The sequence below is a fragment of the Hemiscyllium ocellatum genome, chromosome 29 (assembly GCF_020745735.1).
Source record: "Hemiscyllium ocellatum isolate sHemOce1 chromosome 29, sHemOce1.pat.X.cur, whole genome shotgun sequence".
Classification (NCBI taxonomy): Eukaryota; Metazoa; Chordata; class Chondrichthyes; order Orectolobiformes; family Hemiscylliidae; genus Hemiscyllium; species Hemiscyllium ocellatum.
The window spans coordinates 16,273,894-16,294,327 of NC_083429.1; the positions used below are offsets into that span (position 1 = coordinate 16,273,894).

The following is a 20,434-nucleotide window of genomic DNA, read 5'->3' on the forward strand; positions in this document are numbered from 1 at the left end:
TGTTGTTGGAGCTCAGTCATCTTAGCTTCAAGGTATCACTGCAGAGTTCCTCAGGGGAGTGTCCTAGGTCAAATCATCTCCAGCTTCTTCATCAATTCTTCCCTTCATCATAACGTCAGAAGTGGGAATTTCATTGATAATTGAACAATAAACAACCAAACTCAACTCTTCGGTTACTGAAGCAATCCATCTCTAAATGCAAAAAGACCTGAACAATATCAATGTTTAGATTGACAAGCGTCAAATAACATACATGCCATGCAAGTGCCAGGAAATGGCCATCTCCAAAAAAGAGAGAACTTGATCATCGCCCCTGGCATTCAATGGCATAACCATCACTGTCTGATTTACCATTGACCAGAAACTCAACTGGACTCACCACACAAATGCAGTGGCTCCAAGAGCAGGTCAGAGGCTTGGAATCCTTCAGCAGGTAAGCACCTGCCCACTCCTCAAAGCTTGTCCAAAACAAGACAAAAGCACGAGTGTGATGGAATACTCCCCACTTGCCTGGATGGGTGCAGCTCAAAACTCAAGAAGTTCAACACCATCCAGGACAAAGTAGCTCACTGGATTGGCACCACATCCACAATCATCCACACCCTCTACCATAAACACTCTGTAGCAGCATTGTGTACAGCCTACAAGATGCATTGCAGAAATTTGCCAACGATTTTTAAACAGCACTTTCCAAACCCATGACTATTATATCCAAAAGGCAAGGGCAGCAGATACATGGGAACACCACCACCTACAAGTTCCCCTCCAAGTTACTCACTCCCGACTTGGAAATATATCAATTTTCCTTCACTGTTATTGGATCAAAATCCTGGAAGTCTCTCTCTGATAGTATTTTTGGTCTACCTACACTGAATGCACTGCAGAGGTTCAAGAAGGCAGCTCAACACCACTTTCTCCAGGGTACAACAAATGCAAGCCAGACAGCAATGCCAACATCCCCTTTAAAAAGAAGCGGCAAGCTATCTGACAAAGGAGCACCGTTCCAAAAGCTTATACTTGCAAATAAACCTGTTGGACTATAACTGGTGTTGTGTGATTTTTAACTTTGTCACTCCCAGTCCAACACTGGCACTTCCACATCTTGCATGTTGACTAGGAAGCCCACCCAATATTATTTGTCTTGTAGGCAACAGAAGAGGCAGAAATCACAAGGTTGGAAAGTGAAGGAATCGTCAAACTAGTCCAGTTTGCGGAATGGGCAGCACCAGTCATGCTGAGTTTACAGATCTTACTGTCCTGGCTTGATACCATCACCTTGATAAATTGTTATGATCTATCAACTTCAATTAATTTGTACAGTTTTGGATTACTTATTGCTTCGATTAGACCATGAGCATGCCACTTTTATACCTATTACGTTTTTCCAATCATTCCATCACCACCTTATTTTTAAGTTTTTGTAATTATCTTGCTGCCTCATTTAATCAGATTATACGTCATCCCTTCTCTTGCTGACACTTTACTCACACCGCCTGATACTCTTTATCACATGCAGAGACCTTTTATTTGGTCTGTCGACTCTCCATTCACACCATTTGTATGATCTTTTGATCTCTCTGCCCATTGGTCTCTCTGCCGATAAATTCTGTGCCTGTGTGCTTCTCTCTCACTTCATCCAATAATGGGGCAATGCTCTGAAAGCTTGTGATTTCAAATAAACCTGTTAATCTATAACTTGGTGTCATCTGACTTCTGATCTTGTCCACCCCAGTCCAATGCTGCCACATCTACATTAGAGAATTTGGACATGCTCCTTATACGTGTCTCCCAGGCAGTTGCATTAGGAGGGAAAAGTGTGTGTTCCAGGCACTCCAAGTGACCTATTTAGGATATGGAGTTGATAAGACCTAGTTACTCCTGTTGGAAGACAAATTTATGGTGATTACGATACCCTGGCTCCCACGTCAGTACTGAAGCTTCACACATAACCAAGCCTCCGTCCTGGCATCTTTGCAGCAACTCTTAAAAAAGGATTAGTCTTGGAAATGGTCACGTAACCAAACCATAGCCATAGATGGGAAGTGAAGAAACAGCTATTGTCCTCTAAGGTGTTGGCACACCATGATCCTAAGTGAGATCTGGGATTGACATCCAATGCCTTCCCATCTGGCATCAGGGTAGTATGAGCTCACAAGTGACCTAATGGAGAAGAGTGCCCAATAGTATACGCATCCAGGACTTTGGCTAATGCAGCACGTAAATGCTCCCAGATAGAAAAAGAAGTTTGCCAATCATATTTGGAGTCAGGACATTCCACCTTTATGGATGCAAATTTGTAACAATAATGGACCACAACTCCTGCAGGTCTACTTAAAGTAGACAGGGCAATGCCATCCATAGCTTCAGGCCAAATTTAATGGTGAGCTTTAATACTAAGTGCGTACAATTACAAGTTGGAACACGTCTGAATGTTGATGCATTGAGATGCCTCCTGCCTGCAGATACAGAACCAGTGGTAACACCATTGGAAGATTCTGTCATGGTTTTAAATATTCTGGAGACACTGCCAGTCACAGCTGACAATATCAGACTCTGAATGCAGAAAGATCTGGTCCTGGCAAAACCAAAACAGTTGGTGGTGATGAGGGAAACTAAAAGGCCATTACAACCAAAATGGAAACCTTTCTGGACCCGGAGAGACCAGATCACAGTAGAGGACGACATATTATTATGGGGAGCAAGAATAATTGTCCCGAGCAAAGAACACCATCAGATACTAGCTGACCTCTGCCAGGGTCATCCAGGGGTTTCCAAAATGACAATGTTGGCAAGGCGTTACATCTAGTGGCCATAATGGGATGCAGATATAGCTGGGTTGGTGGGGCAGTGCCCAGAATGCCAACAATGACACAAATTACTGCCAGCAGCTCCCCCACATTTAATAGGAATAGCAGGGTAAACCCTGGATTTGGATACATGTCAATCATGGGTTCAATGACCTTAGTCATTATGGATGCTCCCTCAAAATGGCTGGATGTGAATAAGAGTTCATTCATCAAACACTGAGACAATGATAGAAAAACTTCATGACTCCCAGAAGCATTAGTCACAGATTACAGCCAATATTTACCAACACGGAAATTGAGTATTTCCTAAAGTTGAACGATATTTGTCACATAAGGACAGCTCCAAACCATCCATCATCCACTGGTTTGGCAAAAAAGAGCAGTCCACACTTTGACGGGAGGCTTAAAGAAGCAACCTACGGCTTCACAAGATACAAACTGTCCTGGCTCCTATTTGACTGTAGGTCCACCCTTCATGCAACTACAGGGATAGCTCCAGCAAAGTTGCCAATGGGGGGAAGATTCTACACTAGGTTATATCTGATTTTCCTGGACTTAGTGATGGGCGGAGGGTAAAATGGCATTAGGTTTGCAAATGTCGGACACAATATCCAATAAGCAATAGAGACAGTTTGCTTCAGGAGACAAAATTTAGTTTAGGAACCACTGGACTGGCCCTGCATGGGTAAGAGGGATGCTCAATGCGAGGTCAGGTCCAGTGAAGTATGAACTTTGGGTAGGTACAAATAGTCCTGAACAAGGACATGGACCATATAGAAATAGAAATACAAAAGCTGCAAACTCGCAAAAGGCACAGAAGCACCACGTGCCCAGCTCCTCAACTGCCTTTCCCACTGTTCTGGAACCTATGGGTTTTCCCTCTCCATCAAACTTTAAAGAATCTCAGAACCTGACATGGATATGGTGGATGTAGCCGCCTTGACATTTTTGCTGCATGAAGAGGAGAATGGATTTCTTCCGAGACGCTCCGGGAACAAGAGGGGAGTTACTGTGCTTTACATGGCCCCATGTCAAAGGAAGAATTGGAGGAACCTGGCCCAATTCTAAATCACTCTTTGGAAGATTTACAAAAAAAAAGCCTATGTTTTCTGACTCAAAGGGGGTGGGATTGTAACAAGGTTGACCTCATAGAATATGAATTCCCTGATTTGGGCTGTTAATCTGACCCAATCAGAGAGTCATGGCTGACAGGAGTGTCCGAGGATCTGTTCACGCTGAGAGCTGGCTCTGATGGGCTGGATCAGTGTCAAGGACTCTCCATATGTAAATGAAGGGTGGCTTGGTGATGGTGAACTGGTTTCTGTGGAGTTATTTCACTGTGCACTGGCAATACTCATGTGTGGAGTCACACATTGCTCTTAATTCCAAGAGTGTCAACATACAGGCAGTTTTCCTATAGCGCTGGCTTATTAAATGTGATTTGCCTATAATACAATTTGTGAATTGCTGACCTTTTTTTATAAAGCAAACTCCCATTCACTTTTACGCGCTCTCGTCCCTGGCACAAGGTGTCACGGTACGCGGAGGACTGGACTCCACATCGGCATCTCTTGATCAGTCAGCTCATGTGCTTTCTCATGAGCTTTGTGAAACGTTTATGCTAGTTGACTTGGAAAAGCAGCATGAAAATGTCTCTACAGCCCTAGGTCAGGAAGCTGGGAGCAATCTGCTAATTTAAAAACTTGAAGAGCTGGGATAAGAATGAAATTTTACTGGAATTGACTAATGGTAAAAGGACAGTATTGAGGAGCAGTTTGAAACTTGACTTTGTTGTTTGTATTAAGAACTTCTTTTCTCTCTCTTTGTTTTAAAAATATGTTTAGATGTTAAAGATTATCTGCAGACTTGTGTGAATCAGTGCTTGGACCTGGTCAGTCAGCTGCTCAGAGTCAGATAATTCTGCACATGGAGGGTGAAGGAGAGAAAGGTGGGTGGCACCCTGTTAGTTTTGATGCCTGTGTGGAGATCTCCTGAGGGGGTGAACAGGCTGTGCAGAAGAGATTCAGGGTTAGTCAGGGTCAGATGTTAGCAAGGATGAGAGTGAGTGGGGAAGATGAAGCATGAAATGGTGGGTACAGTAGCAGAGAGGTAACAAGTGGCAGAGTGGAGAAGGTCATTGATCTTCTTCCCACATTCTGTGCATTCCTTCAGATGGTTGAGACTGCACTGCACTTGGATGGTAACCCTGGCAAAAGTGAGGACTGCAGATGCTGGAAACCAGAATTTAGATCAGAGTTGTGCTGGAAAAGCACAGCAGGTCAGGCAGCATGAAAATCGATGTTTCGGGCAAAAGACCTTGATCAGGAACAGAGGCAGGAAGCCTCCAGGGCGGAGAGATAAATGGAGGGGGAGGGTGGGAGGGGGGGAGAAGGTAGCAAGGAGTATAATGGGTGTGCAGGTCAGGTGAATTGGCTATCCGAAATTGCCCATAGTGTTAGGTGCATTAGTCAGAGGGATATGGGTCTGGGTGGGTTACTCTTCAGAGGGTCAGTGTGGACTTGTTGGTTGAAGGGCCTGTTTCCACACTGTAAGAATTTAATCTAATCTAATCTACCACCTCCATCCCCACCCCCATTCACATATTGTACTCTTTGCTACCTTCCCCCCACCCTCCTCTCTGAGCTAGTGGTACAGTGGCTCAGTGGTTTGCACTGCTGACTCACAGCACCAGGGACTTGGGTTCAGTCCCAGCTTTGGGTGACTGTCTGTGTGTAGGTACTCTGGTTTCCTCCCACGGTCCAGAGGTATGTAGATTGGGGATGGGATGCTCTTTGGGAGAGTTGGTGTTTTTAATAGGTGGCACATTGGCTCAGTGGTTCTCACTGCTGCCTCATAGCACCAGGGTCTCAGATTCAATTCCAGCTTTGGGCGACTGTCTGTGTGGAGTTTGCACATTCTCCCCGTGTCTGCATGTGTAGTCCAAAGATGTGCAGGTCAGGTGAATTGGCTATCCTAAATTGCCTATAGTGTTAGGTGTATTAGTCAGAGGGAAATGGGTCTGGGTGGACTATTCTTCGGAGGGTCGGTATGGACTTGTTGGGCTGAAGGGCCTGTTTCCACACTGTAAGGAATCAAATCTATTCACCTCCATTCCCACCCCCATTCACCTATTGTACTCCCTGGTAACCCTGGTCCAGGTGGGTGTGGTTCCAATAGAATGGTATCCTCTGTTGGTCTGGGAGAAAAGGACATCCTGCCTCATCATCACCCCATTCCCATCAGCAGTATCTCCATGTCCCTGTCCACAAAAACAGACACCAATTTTCCATGGTCTGTCATGTTCAGAGCCAATGTCTGGAATCATGCAGGGATGCTCTGGATTGACTGCTCTTGTGTGGGTGCGAAGTATCTTTTTAAAGATGGTGCTACACCATGGATGTTGGTGAATTCTGGGATGTCCAATAAGTGCTGAGTTGTTTTGGAAACAGCATATGGTATGATGGTGTTCAAATGTGTGAAAGGGACACCAAAGGATGTGGGGCAGGTATTAAATCAAGCAGGTTTTGTAAAATAGGGTGATAAACATCCTCAAGTATCACGGTGTGAACCCTCTGAAAAACTTGACAAAACTGACGCTTAGCAAAAGAATTTAAGATTCAGCCCTTGACCTATCAAAGCAGGTTTCATTCTGGGATCTGACTTGTGCAGTGTTACCATTGGATGGCATTGGAAGACTGGCTAAAACGTAGAACATAGATCAGTACAACACAGCCCACGATGTTGTGCTGACCATTGATCCTCATGTATGCACCCTCAAATTTCTGTGACCATATGCATGTCCAGGAGTCTCTTAAACATCCCCAATGACCTTGCTTCCACAACTGCTGCTGGCAATGCATTCCATGCTCTCACAACTCTCTGTTAAAGAACCCGCCTCTGACATCCCCTCTATACTTTCCTCCAACCAGCTTAAAACTATGACCCTCATGTTAGCCATTTCTGCCCGGGGAAATAGTCTCTGGCTATCGAGTCTATCTATGCCTCTCATTATCTTGTATAGTTCAGCCAACAGGTATAGATGTCAATCGAGAGTAATCAAGTGAAGATTCTGATGGATTGTATTGTACAGTACCATCCAACAGGTCAGTTACAACAGGTTAAACTTTACTTGGACTGTGTTATTGGGCTAACTACTACTTTAGCTTTGATTTTTACTGGTATTTTTGATGGTTCGACTCTAACTCTGTTGTACCCATAGGCCCCGTTATTTCTTTTCCACAATTTTCTATAACACGGTGTTGCACGGGAACACAAGGAACATAACTACGGTGTTGGAGAAGAACTGTCCAGATCAATATTTCTGTTCCCTGACCTTAAAATGGGTAAAGGCTTTGAAAAAAGTTGTACTGGGCAAAACCAGAGGGAGCTGAAAATGTGTTACTGGAAAAGCGCAGCAGGTCAGGCAGCATCCAAGGAGCAGGAGAGTTGACGTTTCGGGCATGAGCCCTTCTTCAGGAAGTAAATGCCATCTCCCGTGGTGCTATGCTAACTGGGTTCAGACACACTGCAATCGAGGTGACATCAGTTTGTGGATTAGAAACAGAAAAACATCAGTTCAAGATTTCATAACATGAGAAAATTTAAAGTTTGATTGCTGGGACTGCACTGTTCAGTCATCTGTTGAGAAGTAGGCTAATGTGTGCAGAGACACTCCTCTCTTTACTTGGAGTCACAACTAGAGGAGAGTGGATTGCGCACAAATATTCATCCAGGATTTTATCTGAGGCCACATATTATGAACAGCTGCTTTAATGAAAATGGTGACCAACACCATGACAACATGGCCAATAACCTGGAACACTAAGTCAACATGTTTGACACAATGACAACATGCCTGAGACTGTGAACAACATGCTTGAAACCCTGATAATATAAAAAACACGATGACAACACACACCTGATACCATGACAACATGACGAACATCATCATAACATGACCAACACAGTGACACCCATACCCAACACTATGAAAACACAACATGCCCTATACTGTGACAACATGACCAGTAATGTGACAATATACACAATAACCTGATAACACACAGATCACTGTCACAACACACCTGACATACTCAACATATCACAACATGCCCAATGGCCTCGCAATACCATGACAACATGTCTAACACTGTGACATGACCAACACTTTAACAACAAGCAAAGCATCATGACCACACTCTCACCACAGTGAAATTTACTAGCAAATCCCAGTCATGCAAGGATCACTAAAATAACTCCACAGAGGCTGGTATGCCATCACCAAGTCACCTTTTCTTTATACATGAACAGTACATGATTCATACAGGGTCAGTATCCCCATTACTCACCCTTTTTATGACAGCTAGGGCTCCCTCTCTGGACCAGATTAACAACTCCAATCAGGGAACTCATATTCGATGATGTCCAGCTGGCTGACCTATTTATAATCACCATATACCTTCCCACCTGAGTCCAATAACATAGGCCAGTCCTTTTTCTTGGAGATCATCCGGGGAGTCTTCAGCACCGGGTCAGGTTCCTCCAACTCAGCGGCTGAAACAGGTGGTGTATAACAGAGGTTTGCCTCTTGTTCCAGGAGCACCTTGTTACATTTTCACTATCTTCTGGCAAAGGGATCGAGGCAGCTACTTCCATCACGTATTCTACTGATTGAGAGGACTCAACAATGTTTGACAGAGACAGTGAATCAACAGATTCCAGGAGCACTTCCAAAGGTTTTGAGAGGCAGGGTATGTGTTGGTCACACACTGTTTGTGAATTTGCAGCTTTCATATGGTCCACATGCTTCTTCAGGACCATCGCACTGACCTGAACTTTATATGCCACTGGACCTGACCTCATGACAACTATGCTTCTTATCCATGTGGGATAATTTCCATGAATTATACACCAAACTTCATCTCTTATATCGAACGGTCTCTGTCACTTTGTGGAGTCTAATGTCTGGCTGGCATTCCTGAAGCTGTTTCACCTTCCTCCCCCAGGTCCGGAACGATCACACTTGACCTAGTCTGGGGTCTTCTACCCATAAGCAACTTTGCCGGTGCTATCCCTGTAGTTGCATGAGGGGTGGTCCTATAGTCAAACAAGGCCCATGACAGATCGATATCTAGTGAGTCTGTAGGCTGTTTCTTTTTTAAAATTCATTTTATCAAATGTGAACATTGCGGGCTAGCCAGTATTTATTGCCCATCCCTAGTTGTCTCTTGAGAAGGTGGTGGTGAGCTGCCACCTTTAACTGCTGTGGGTTGATCCATAATGCCCTTAGGGAGAGAATTCCAGGATTTTGATTCACCGACAGTGAAAGAACGCTGACAGACCTCTAAGTCAGGATGGCGAGTGGCTTGGACGGGAATCAGAAGGTGGTAGTGTTCCCATGTATCTATTGCCCTTGTCCTTCTAAATGGAAATGGTCATGGGTTTGGAAAGTGTGCCTGAGGATCTTTGATGAATTTCTGCAGTGTATTTTGTAGAGAGTACTCAATGCTGCTCCTGAGCATCAGTGGTGGAGGGAGTGGATGTTTGTGAATGCAGTGCAAATGGAGTGGGCTGCTGTGTCCTGAATGATATCAAGATTCTTAAGGGTTACTGGGGCTGCACTCAACCAGGCAAGTGGGGAGTATATCATCACATTTCTGACATGTGCCTTCTATATGGTGAACGGGTTTTCAGAAGTCAGGAAGTGAGTTACTTGCTGCAGTACTCCTAGCCTCTGACCTGCTCTTGTAGCCACTATGTTTATTGTTCAATCCAACCTTCAAAGTTTGCACCACTCTTTCTGCCAGCCCATTGGATGATAGGTGGTATGGAGCTGTCATTACATATTGAATCCCATTCAACTTTAAGTAATAACTAAATCCCCTGCTGGTAAATGATGGCCCATTATCTGTGACCAATATTTCCAGGACTCCAGGTGTTGCAAAAGATGTAAGTAGCTTTTCTGTCACCATCTTAGTGTTTGATGAATGGACCTTGTGCACATCCAACCAGTTTGAGTGGGCGTCTGGGACCTCCATAGTCAATGTGCAACTGAGCTGAAGGTTTACCCGGTCATTCCCACAGAGGTGGGGGAGCTGCTGGCAGTAAATGTTACCCTTGTTGAAACTCTGGGCACTGTCCCACTTCTCATTTTTTCTCTTCGTAACTGAAGTTTTGCTCATTTGAATCTTCACCTCACTGCTCTGCATTAGCTAAAACTCGAAAGGAAGGCAGGAGGGAGCCCAACACACCATTAGCCTCTTCTTGTCAACACATGTCCAACCAGTGGGATCTCTGCAGTCAAATATCACTTTGTCCTCAATTTTTGATACATAGACAATGGAATATTACAGCGCAGTCCAGGCCCTTCAGCCCTTAATGTTGCACAGCCCTGTGGAACCAATCTGAAGTCTATCTATCGTACACTTTTCCATTTTCATCCATTGGCCTATCGAATGACCATTTAAAAACCCTTAAGGTTGGCAAGTCTACTATTGTTGCAGGCAGTGCTTTCTACGCCCCCACCCCACCATTATTCTCTGAGTAAAGAAATTACCTCTAACACCTGTCCTACATCTATCACTGCTCAATTTATAGCTATATCCTCTCATGCTAGCCATTACCATCCAAGTAAAATGGCCCTCACTGACCACCTTAACTAACGCTCTGATCATCTTATATATCTCAATTAAGTCACTTCTCAGCCTTCTTCTCTCTAATGAAAACAGCCTCAAGTCCCTCAGCTTTTCCTCATAAGACCTTCTTTCCATACTAGGCAACATCCAAGTAAATCTCCTCTGAACCCTTTCCAAAGTTTCCACATTCTTCTTATAATGTGGTGACCAGAATTGTACACAATACTCCAAATGTGGCCGCAGAGAATTTTGTACAGCTGCAGCATGACCTCGTGGCTCCAAAACTAAATGTCTCTACCAGTGAAAGCTAATACACCTTATGCCTTCTTAACAACCCTATCATCCTGGGTGGCAACTTTCAGTGATCTATGTACATGGACACTGAGATCTCTAAGCTCATCTACATTACCAAGACTCTTACATTAGCCCAGTATACTGCATTCCTGTTACTCCTTCCAAAGTGAATCACCTCACACTTTTCTGCATTAAACTCCACTTGCCATCTCTCAGCCCAGCTCTGCAGCTTATCTATGTCCCTCTGTAACCTGCAACAAGGTAAAATAAGAAGCATGTCTGTCCTGTTCGGATCTGAACTCTGCTGGTTTAAAGGTGGTCTAAAGTCTGTTTGGGATGAATTGGTTATGGAGGCAGGCACATTCCCCATGACTTGTGCTACCTGCCTATCTTCTTTTCCACCTATCCACTCCCCCCTCCCCCCGACCTATCACCTCCATCCCCACCCCCATTCACCTATTGTACTCTATGCTACTTTCTCCCCACCTCCAACTCCTCTCATTTATCTCTCCACCCTGCAGGCACTCTGCCTCTATTCCTGATGAAGGGCTTTTGCCCGAAACGTTGATTTTCCTGCTCCTTGGATACTGCCTGAACTGCTGTGCGTTTCCAACACCACTCTAATCTAGAATCTGTAACCTGCAACATCCTTCTGCATTATTGACAACTCCACCGACCTTAGTGTCGTCCACAAATTTACTAAGCCTCTTTCTACGCTCTCACCAGGGTCATTTATAAAAATTATAAACAGCAGTGGCCCCAAAACAGATCCTTACAGTACACCACTAGTAACTGAACTTCAGGATGAACATTTCCCATCAACTACCACCCTCTGTTTTCTTTCAACTAGCCAATTTCTAAACTGCTAAATCACCCTCAATCCCATAACTCCGTATTTTGTGCAATAGCCTACCATGGGGAACCTTATCAAATGATACATTTAATCTGCTCTCCACATATGTTGCCAGGGACTTGCAGCCATTTTTGTTTTCATTCAGGATAAGTGATGATGCTTTTCACAGTCAAATATCTCACTGACACACATTATCGCACACAAGGCACTTTCAGTGGGTGAAACCTGATTCCAACAACTTTCATTAAAATACTGCATTTAATAACAACAACCTTGTATTTAAGTAGAGCCTTCAACACATATCTCAACGTGCAGAAAGATAATGTAAAGGACATGAAATCATCATGATCATCTTAAAACTCATTGCATCAGAATGCTGAGATCATGAATACTCAGGTGAGAGTGGTTCAGCTGGTTTGACTGAATGTGTGACTCTGATCACCATTCCTCATCACAACCATGGCTTGGAAAATGTCCAGCCTTTAAAATAAAGCCAAGGAAGGGAAATGGGGTGCTGTCTCCTCTTAGAATCCATTTACAGTACTTTCATGAAAAAACAAGTCCATTCTAACAAATTAAATTGGAGCACATATTCTGCTGAGCTCCTCTCACCAAGTGTCCACGTACATACTGACAATTTCTGCAGGGCCAGCTATCTGGGAACACATTGATCAATGTGAATTTTTGAATGTGAACTTGGAACTGATGGTCAGTAGCAAGAAAAGAAGCTCAAATTTAAACTGACACCCAAATGGTTTTACAAATTTCATCTGGTAAATGGTATTGCTCAAATGGGCACAGAGTTGGTTTACAAAGTACAGCGTCAGTAATGCTCAGGCATGGTCATAGAACAAATAAGCAACTAATTAACAGAGGCATTTAGTGACACAACGTCTGAGGAAATATTCTGAGAGAAAGCAACATGCTTACCCAAATCTGAAGGTTCTAGCTGAGTTGGCAGAGATTTCTGTCTCCTCCCTAACTCTACCCTCTTTTGTCCATCTTGGAGACGTATCGCATGGAAACAGACCCTTTGATCCAACTCGTCCATGCCAACCAAATATCCTAAATTAATCTCGCCCCATTTGCCAGCATTTGGCTCATATGCCTCTAAGCCCTTCCTATTCATGTCACCCAACCAGATGCTTTTTAAATGTTGCACCATCTCCAGCACTTCCTCTGGCAGCTCATTCCATGCACGCACCACCCTCTGTGTGAAAAAGTTGCCCCTTAGGCCCCTTTTAAATCTTGCCCTCTCACCTTAAACCAATTCCCTCTAGTTTTAGACTCCACTATCCTGGGGAATAAACCTTGGCTATTCACCCTTTCTGTGCCCCTCACTATTTTATAAACTTCTGTAAGGTCACCCCACAGTCTCCCATGCTCCAGGGAAAGTAGGTCCAACCTATTCAGCCTCACCCTACAGCTCAAATCCTCCAACCCTGGCAACATGCTTGTAAATCATTTCTGAACCCTTTCAAGTTTCACAACATCTTTTCTATAGTGAATTCCAATGTCCTTTACAGCGCAACATGTCCTCCTAACACCTATACTCAATGCATTGACCAATAAAGCGAAGTATACCAAACAGCTTTCTATTCTGTCCACCTGTGACCCTACTATGAACCTGCACACAAGGTCCCTTTGGTCAGCCATGATGTGGAGGCATTGTCATTAGACTGGATGGACAATGTCAAAGGCCACAGGACACTAGGTTATACTCCATCAGGTTTATTTGAAATCACAGGTTTTTGGAGCACATTTCCTTCAGGTGAAGTGAAAGGAAGTACACAGGCACAGAATGTATAGGCAGAGGTCAAAATATAGGACAAATAGTGTGAGTGGAGTGTCGACAGGCTGAATAGCAAGTCTCTACAGGTGATCAAAAGTGTCAGATGATATGAATAAAGTGTCAACAGCTGAATAGTAAGTGAAGGGATGACCTATAATCCGATTAATTGAGGCAGAGAGATAACTAAAATAAGATGTTGCTGGAGACAAATCAAATGGCTGAAATAAAATGATAGGTATAAGAATTGCATCCCAAGGGTCTAACCAAAGTAACAAGTAATCCAAATCTGTACAAACTAATTAAGGCAGAAAGATCATGACAAGCTATCAAGGCGATGGTGTCAACACAGAACAATAAGGAAACTTTTACGAATATGGAACAGTATGGTCGGATTACATGTAGCATGACATGAACCTAAGATCATGGTTAAGGTCATTTTCATGGGTACAGAATTTGGCTATCACTCCATTCAAACCATTTGTACTATCTTTTGATCTCTCTGCCAGTAAATTCTGTGCCTGTGTACTTCCCTTCACTTCATCTGATGAAGCATTCCAAAAGCTTGTGATTTCATATAAATTGATTGGACGATAACCTGGTGTTGTGTGACTTCTGTCTTTGTTCAGCAACACTCCCCAGGACCTTACCATTAAGTCGATAAGTTCTGATCTGATTTGCGTTTCCAAAGTACAGTATCTCATATTTAACTAAATCAAACTCCATCTGCCATTCCTTGGACCACCAGCCCATCTCTTCAAAGTTCCATTGTACTCTGAGGTAACCTTCTGGGCTTTTCACTACACCAGTACTCTTCGTGTCTTCTGCAAACTTGCTAACCACGCCTCCTATGTTCACATCCAAATCATTTATATAAATGATGAAAAACAGTGGACCCAGCACTGATTCTTGTAGCACACCACTGGTCAAAGGCCTCCAGTCTGAAAAGCAATCCTCCACCACCACCGAGTCTCCTACCTTCGAGCCGATTCTGTATCCAAATAGCTAGTTCTCCCTGTATTCTGTCAGATCTAACCTTGCCAACTGGTTTGCCATAAGGAAGCTTGTCATACGCCTTATTGAAATCCATATAGATCACGTCCACTGCTCTGCCCTCATCAATCTTCTTTGTTGCTTCTTCAAAAAACTCAATTAAGTTAGTTAGACACAATTTCTCACACACATGTTGACTATCCCAAATCAGTCCTTGCCTTTCTAAATACATGTAAATCCTGTCCCTCAGGTCCCCTCCAACAACTTGCCCACCACTGACGTTAGGGTCACTGGTCTACAGTTCCCCAACTTTTCCTTACCACCTTTATTAAATAGTGGCACCACGTTAGTCAACCTCCAGTCTTCTGGCATCTCACCTGCGGCAATCGATGATACAAATATCTCTGCAAGGGGCCCAGTATTCACTTCCCTTGCTTCCCACAAAGTTCTAGGGTACACCTTTTGTAGAATCAGAAAATCAAAGAATGGTCACAGCACAGTAGAAAGCCATTCAATCCATTGTGTAGGTGGTGGCTCTTTGTTAGATCAACTCAGCTCGCCACACCACAGCCAATTCCCTGTAGCCCATTAAATATTACTCATCAGGTGTTGGTCCAACTCATTTTCGAGTCTGTTTCCAGATCACATTTGGGCAGTGCAATACAGATTCTAAATACTCGCTGAATAAAACATTTCCTCATCTCACAATTGGTTCTCTTTACATTCACCTTAATCAGTGCCGTCGAGTTCTTGACCCTCTCACCAACCAAATTGGTTTCCGTTCATATACTCCATTCAGACTGCTCATGATTTTGTGTACCTCTATCAAATCTTGTTTCAGCTCTCCCTTTTCCAAGGAAACCAATCCCACCTTCTCCAATTTATCTTCATCGCTAGAAAAAAATCTTGGAATTATTTCTGCATCCCCTTCTAGAGCCACTGCACTGTTTCCAAAGTGTTGTGCTCAAAATTGGATATAACACTCCAATCAAGTTCAAACCTGTATTTTATAAATGTTTATCATAATTCCCTTGTTTTGCTGCTCTCTACTTCTAAGTATAATGCCTATCATTCCGTCAGCTTTTCAGTCACTCTTTCTACATGTTGCGCTATCTTTAATAATTTGTCCACATATACACTCAGCTTCCTTTGCTTCTGCACCCCCTTTATAATTCTACCCTTCACTTTATATTGTCACCCTGTATTCTTCTATAAATGACTCACTTTGCACTTCTTTGCATTAAATTTAATCTGTCCTATCTATGTCTGCCCATTGCACCAGCCAGTCTGTTCTGACAATCTTTGAAAATTTTATTTAATCAGTAAATTTTGAAACTGTGACCTGCACACTCAAATCAAACTCATTAATATAAAGAAAGAAAAGCAATGTTCTTAGGTCTAACACCTGGGAAACTCAATATTAAACCTTCTCCATGCTCCCAGTTCACTACCACTCTCTGTTTCCTGTCATTCAACTAACTTTGTATCCATTTGGTATGGTTCCCTTTACAAATTTATATAAATCACATCAACTGCACGACCTTCATAAATCATCACTGTTATCACATAAAACTTCCGGCTTTTAACAGCTTCTTGCTAACTTTCCTTAATTAATTTCCACTAGTCCAAATGATCATTAAATTTTCACCCCAACAGTCAGGCTGACTGGCCTGCTGTTGCTGGATTTCCTTACACACGTTTTTTGAATAAGGGTGTAACATTTAATTCACAATCCTTACTCCTCTGACACCACGTCTGTACTAGAGTAGGTTTGGAAAGTTATAGTGAGTGCCTCTGCAATTTCTGTCCTTAATCTATCCTCAAGTGTATCCATTGGGTCAGGTTGAACTTGAAAAGTAAAACTTAAAAGCTTTTCGACTATCAATTTTTTGTCTTTTTTTTATTTTACAATGATTTTGGCAGCAATTTTTTTTTCTTAATAAAGACTGATGTAAAGCATTCATTTAATACCTCAGCATGACCCTTGTCTTCACATATAGGCTACCTTTTAGGTCGCCCATAAACCCTATTTTTGTGCTGACTACTTTCTCATCCGACCCCCATCCTCTCCCATCCCCTTTCACTCTCTTTGGGGGGGTTGTCTTCACATTTTTTTCTCTTCTGTATCCATTCCCTCCTTTTCCCACTACCTCACCATCCCAATTACCACTGGATATGACTGGAGTTTAACCAGGAGGGAGAACCTGGAAGTGCAGAAACAGTTCATGTAGCCCAGAGCACTGTGTCCACCTGGGATTGATGTGTAAGGGACATCACATGTTGAGATTCCCAGAATTGTTTAAATCATAACAGCAGTGAGATCCTGACCAAGAAAAAGGATCAATAATCAATTGCTAAGAATGTTATCCAGTCTCTGCCATGTGTACTACAGCATTGTCCGCTGCTCGGTCTGTCTAAGGACTTGACAGGTACCAAACAAATTCAGGATGTTGGAAGCACAGACATCAAGATGGTCAAAGCAAAGAGCTGCAGAGGCTGACCGCAGTGTCATGAAACCCAGGATTTCCAGTTGTGCTACTAAGACAGTTTTATCCACATTATCATCTCCTGCACCTGTATAGCTTACACTATAGTCACAACATCTTAGAGTCATGTTATTATCATGTCATTTTGTAGCTGGCACCTAACTTAATGAAGGCAAAAACACACAATTACAACTCAACAGTAACAGCTGAAAATTGCCCAAACAGTAGCATCAATAGAAATGACCACAAGTAGGTGAACAGTAGTAGAGACATTACAGAGACTGGCTTTGGGCAACCCTGGCATCATACCTCATCATGGGCACTGGAAATAACACACAGCTTATTTGTTAGAATGAGTTTCTTTTGGAACATCGCGGTTTCAGTTGGAAAATAACCAATAACATTTTAAGTAATGACTAACACGCAACTTTTCATTCTGTGCTACAGTAGTGACTCTAAAGGCATCAAATTTGCTCTCAGTACTGACTGGATTGGGAAGGGAAATTCATTCAGGCTATCCAGAACTGGTGACTGTCAAGTAAAGCTGTTAGAATGTGTTTATGTGATCTGGATACGTGAATGTAAATGTGTGAGCTTTGAGTATTCAAAAATATGAAATGACATGCAGTGATTCAAGAAACCATTATGCCTAGTTCCTGCATTCTCAATGTATCCAATACTCAGTAACACTGTTTTCACCTCGGAATATCATTGCCAACTGACTATGCTGGGCAGTAGCTGCCAAATACTGGGGGTAAAGACTCTTAATGCTCTACAGCAGAGTTCACAAGAACCACTCACAGAATGGGCACTTTCTCGATAGATTACAACACGCTTCTGACAGTTTAGACACATCAAGTTCAGGATCAACATTATGGCAACGTTGTCATCCACTCACTCAGCAATGGGCTCAGAATCTACAATCTGTATGTGCAATCCCCTCCCATATTAATTTGTCACACCCTCCCCTCAGTCTGCACACAGCTCTTTTGTTTACAGCTATTTCCCACCACTGAGCTGCTGGTGACAGTTTCCTAATGAACTGTACTAGCTCAGTCCGGTGATCGAGAAGGGGGAGCAGCTGAAAATGCTAAATGCCTCAGGAATGCTGGCTTGGCACTGCCACAATCCCAGAGACCATTTTGGTTCTGCTTGGGACAATCAGGTGCCAGCAGCTCTTCAACTGTTCATCTGACCCTAGAATTCTCCTGGGATTATGGAAGCTGATCCGAGTTCCTGGGGATTGTGGAATTTGGTCACACATTTCATGTATTGTGGAACATATTCCCAGAATCCCTGGGAATGTGGAATGTGATCTAAATCCTGAAGATTATGGGACCTGCCCTAGATCCCAAGGATTTTGTAAGTGGATCCAGAATACCTTGGGATTGTGGAATCTAATCCCAGATTGTAGGGATTAAGGGATCTGGTGATATTCCTGGGGATTTGTGGCATTTGATCCTGGATCCCTGGTTGTTTGGAAACTGCTGCACAACCCTAGGGTTTGTGGAAACTGATGCTGGAATTGAAGATCATGGGATCTGTCTCCAGGTCCTGGAGATTGGAGAACTTTCCCCAGATCTTGCGGACTTTTGTATCGGATCCCATGATCCCAGGCATTTTGGTATCTTGTCCCAAATGCTGAGCTTGAGCGAGTTGTCCTAGCTGCACTCAGTTTGCACTGCTCCAGATTGTTTCAGGTACACTTGCCAAGACAAAATGAGTAGCACTGGGGTTCTCAGTGAGTCCTGCTGTTGTGACTGACCCAGAGAGGGACGCTGTAATTACACAATGACAGGAATGCTGCAGAGTAGAAGGAGGCCATTTGACCCACTGAGCCAATGATGCCCCTCCCCAACCATCTAGTGAGATCCCCAGCTCATTCCAGGTGACACTCTCCAGCTCACCCCTGCTCTACCCCTAAAATCTTCCCTGGTGAGTTCACAGTTCATCCCAAGTGAATTCCCCTGCAGTTTCAGCAGAATTCAGGCATCCAATTATCTGCATCATCTCTGAAATTTCTCCAGGGTCCACACGTTCACCTGAGAAAATGTTCGCAGAGAGAGGAAAGCAGACCATTTCTCACAACAGTCAAGGCCCAATGAGTCAGTGGGGATGAGTTTGTTGAAAGATTGTGTATTTTGTAAAGTTAGACCTGAGAGTGGGCTTATTTTGAGTAAACAAGGAACCTCAGTGTGAGAAGGGATTTTTAAAAATTAAAACTAACCTTCTTGAATGTCTGTGTCTCATGGATAGGAATTCTATTCACTAGCAGTGGAGTAGGGAATATAGATCAGGTTCTGTGTTCACCACTGGCCGCTGGGACCCTGCTTATAGTCACACTGCTCCCTGACATGGGATGAAAGGGGTAATGAGATCACTGTCCAAACCGGTTCTCTATCTTTCCAGTGTTAATCCTGGGCTATTGGGATCTCCCCGTGTAAAGAGGGAGATCTCTACACAGCATTAGATAACGCCCCCCAACACTTCCTGAAAGTCCCTGAAGTTTGCTAAAACTTCAACGAAGTTTTAGCCGAGATCAGGGATTTTGGGGACCCCTTCCTGAGACAGAAGCGTGGTCACTTTTGCGAACTCTGACTGGAATACAGAGAGGAGAGGGTCAAAGGAGAGGTAATTGGAAAGGGGAGAGGGAATGGGAATGTGGTGGGAAAATGGGAAAGGAGAGAGGGAAAGGGGAAATGGAATGGGAAAAGGAAAAAGGAGAATGGGGTTTGGGAAAAATGGGAAAGGGGAGATGGAATGGGAGAAAGTTAGGGAATTGGAATAGTGAAGAAGGAATAGACAGAAGAGGGAATGGAGAGGGGAGCAGGGAATGGCAAAGGATAGAGGGAATGAACGGGGAGAGGGGATGGACGGGGAGAGGGGAATGGGACTGGGGAGACGGATTATGACAGGGGAAAGGGAATTGAAAGGGGAATTGGAAAGGGGAGAGGGAATTGGGAAAGGGGAGGGGGAGTGTCAAAGGGGAGAAAGGAATGGACAGGAGAGAGGCGTTGGATGGGGTAGAGGATTCTGAGAGGGGTGAGGGAGAGCCAGGGGTGGTGGGCTAAGCCCAGAGCAGGGGAGAGTGTCAGGGGCAAACGCTGACAGAGGGAAGCGCTGGCATTCAGATGTAGAGTTCGTACCGGGACAGGAGTGCAGAGCCTGCGGACGTACGATGAAGCCGGGTCGGGAGCCCAGGGCCAGCTCCAGGTAACCGTGGGACTCCTTGGCCAGAATCTCCTCGATCAGGAAAGTCTTGTAGCGCCGACTCCCGGGCAGGGTGAGGTTCCGCTGGGCAGGAGGCTGCATGGTGGCTCGCTGTGGGACGCAGTGAGCTCAGCTCCAACTCTCAGGCACTCAGCCCGCCCGCAGCCGCTTATAAACCAGCGATAGGGATCTTGACAAACACCGAGAAACAGGCGGCCCGTCAATCAACTGCTTCCTACAGCCCGGGGCCAGGCACAGGCAGAGGAGGAGTTCCCACAGTGGGGGGAAAAGAAAAGGGTTCAGGGAAATAGGGTCGGGGACAGGGGATCCCAGACAGTGGGCAGATAGACACACACCCCTGCCTCCCT

General features: G+C 44.1%; 1 protein-coding gene across 1 annotated transcript in view; it reads right to left on the minus strand.

Moving 5' to 3' along the window:
• The window catches only part of barx2 (BARX homeobox 2), a 56,756-nt gene extending 36,560 nt beyond the window's left edge, over positions 1 to 20,196 (minus strand). The window contains exon 1 of the mRNA XM_060846775.1: positions 20,003 to 20,196. Coding sequence (XP_060702758.1) covers positions 20,003 to 20,168 — 166 coding nt within the window. The 5' untranslated portion in view covers positions 20,169 to 20,196. The remainder of the gene's footprint in view (positions 1 to 20,002) is intronic.
• Between the last annotated feature and the right edge of the window lie 238 nt (positions 20,197 to 20,434).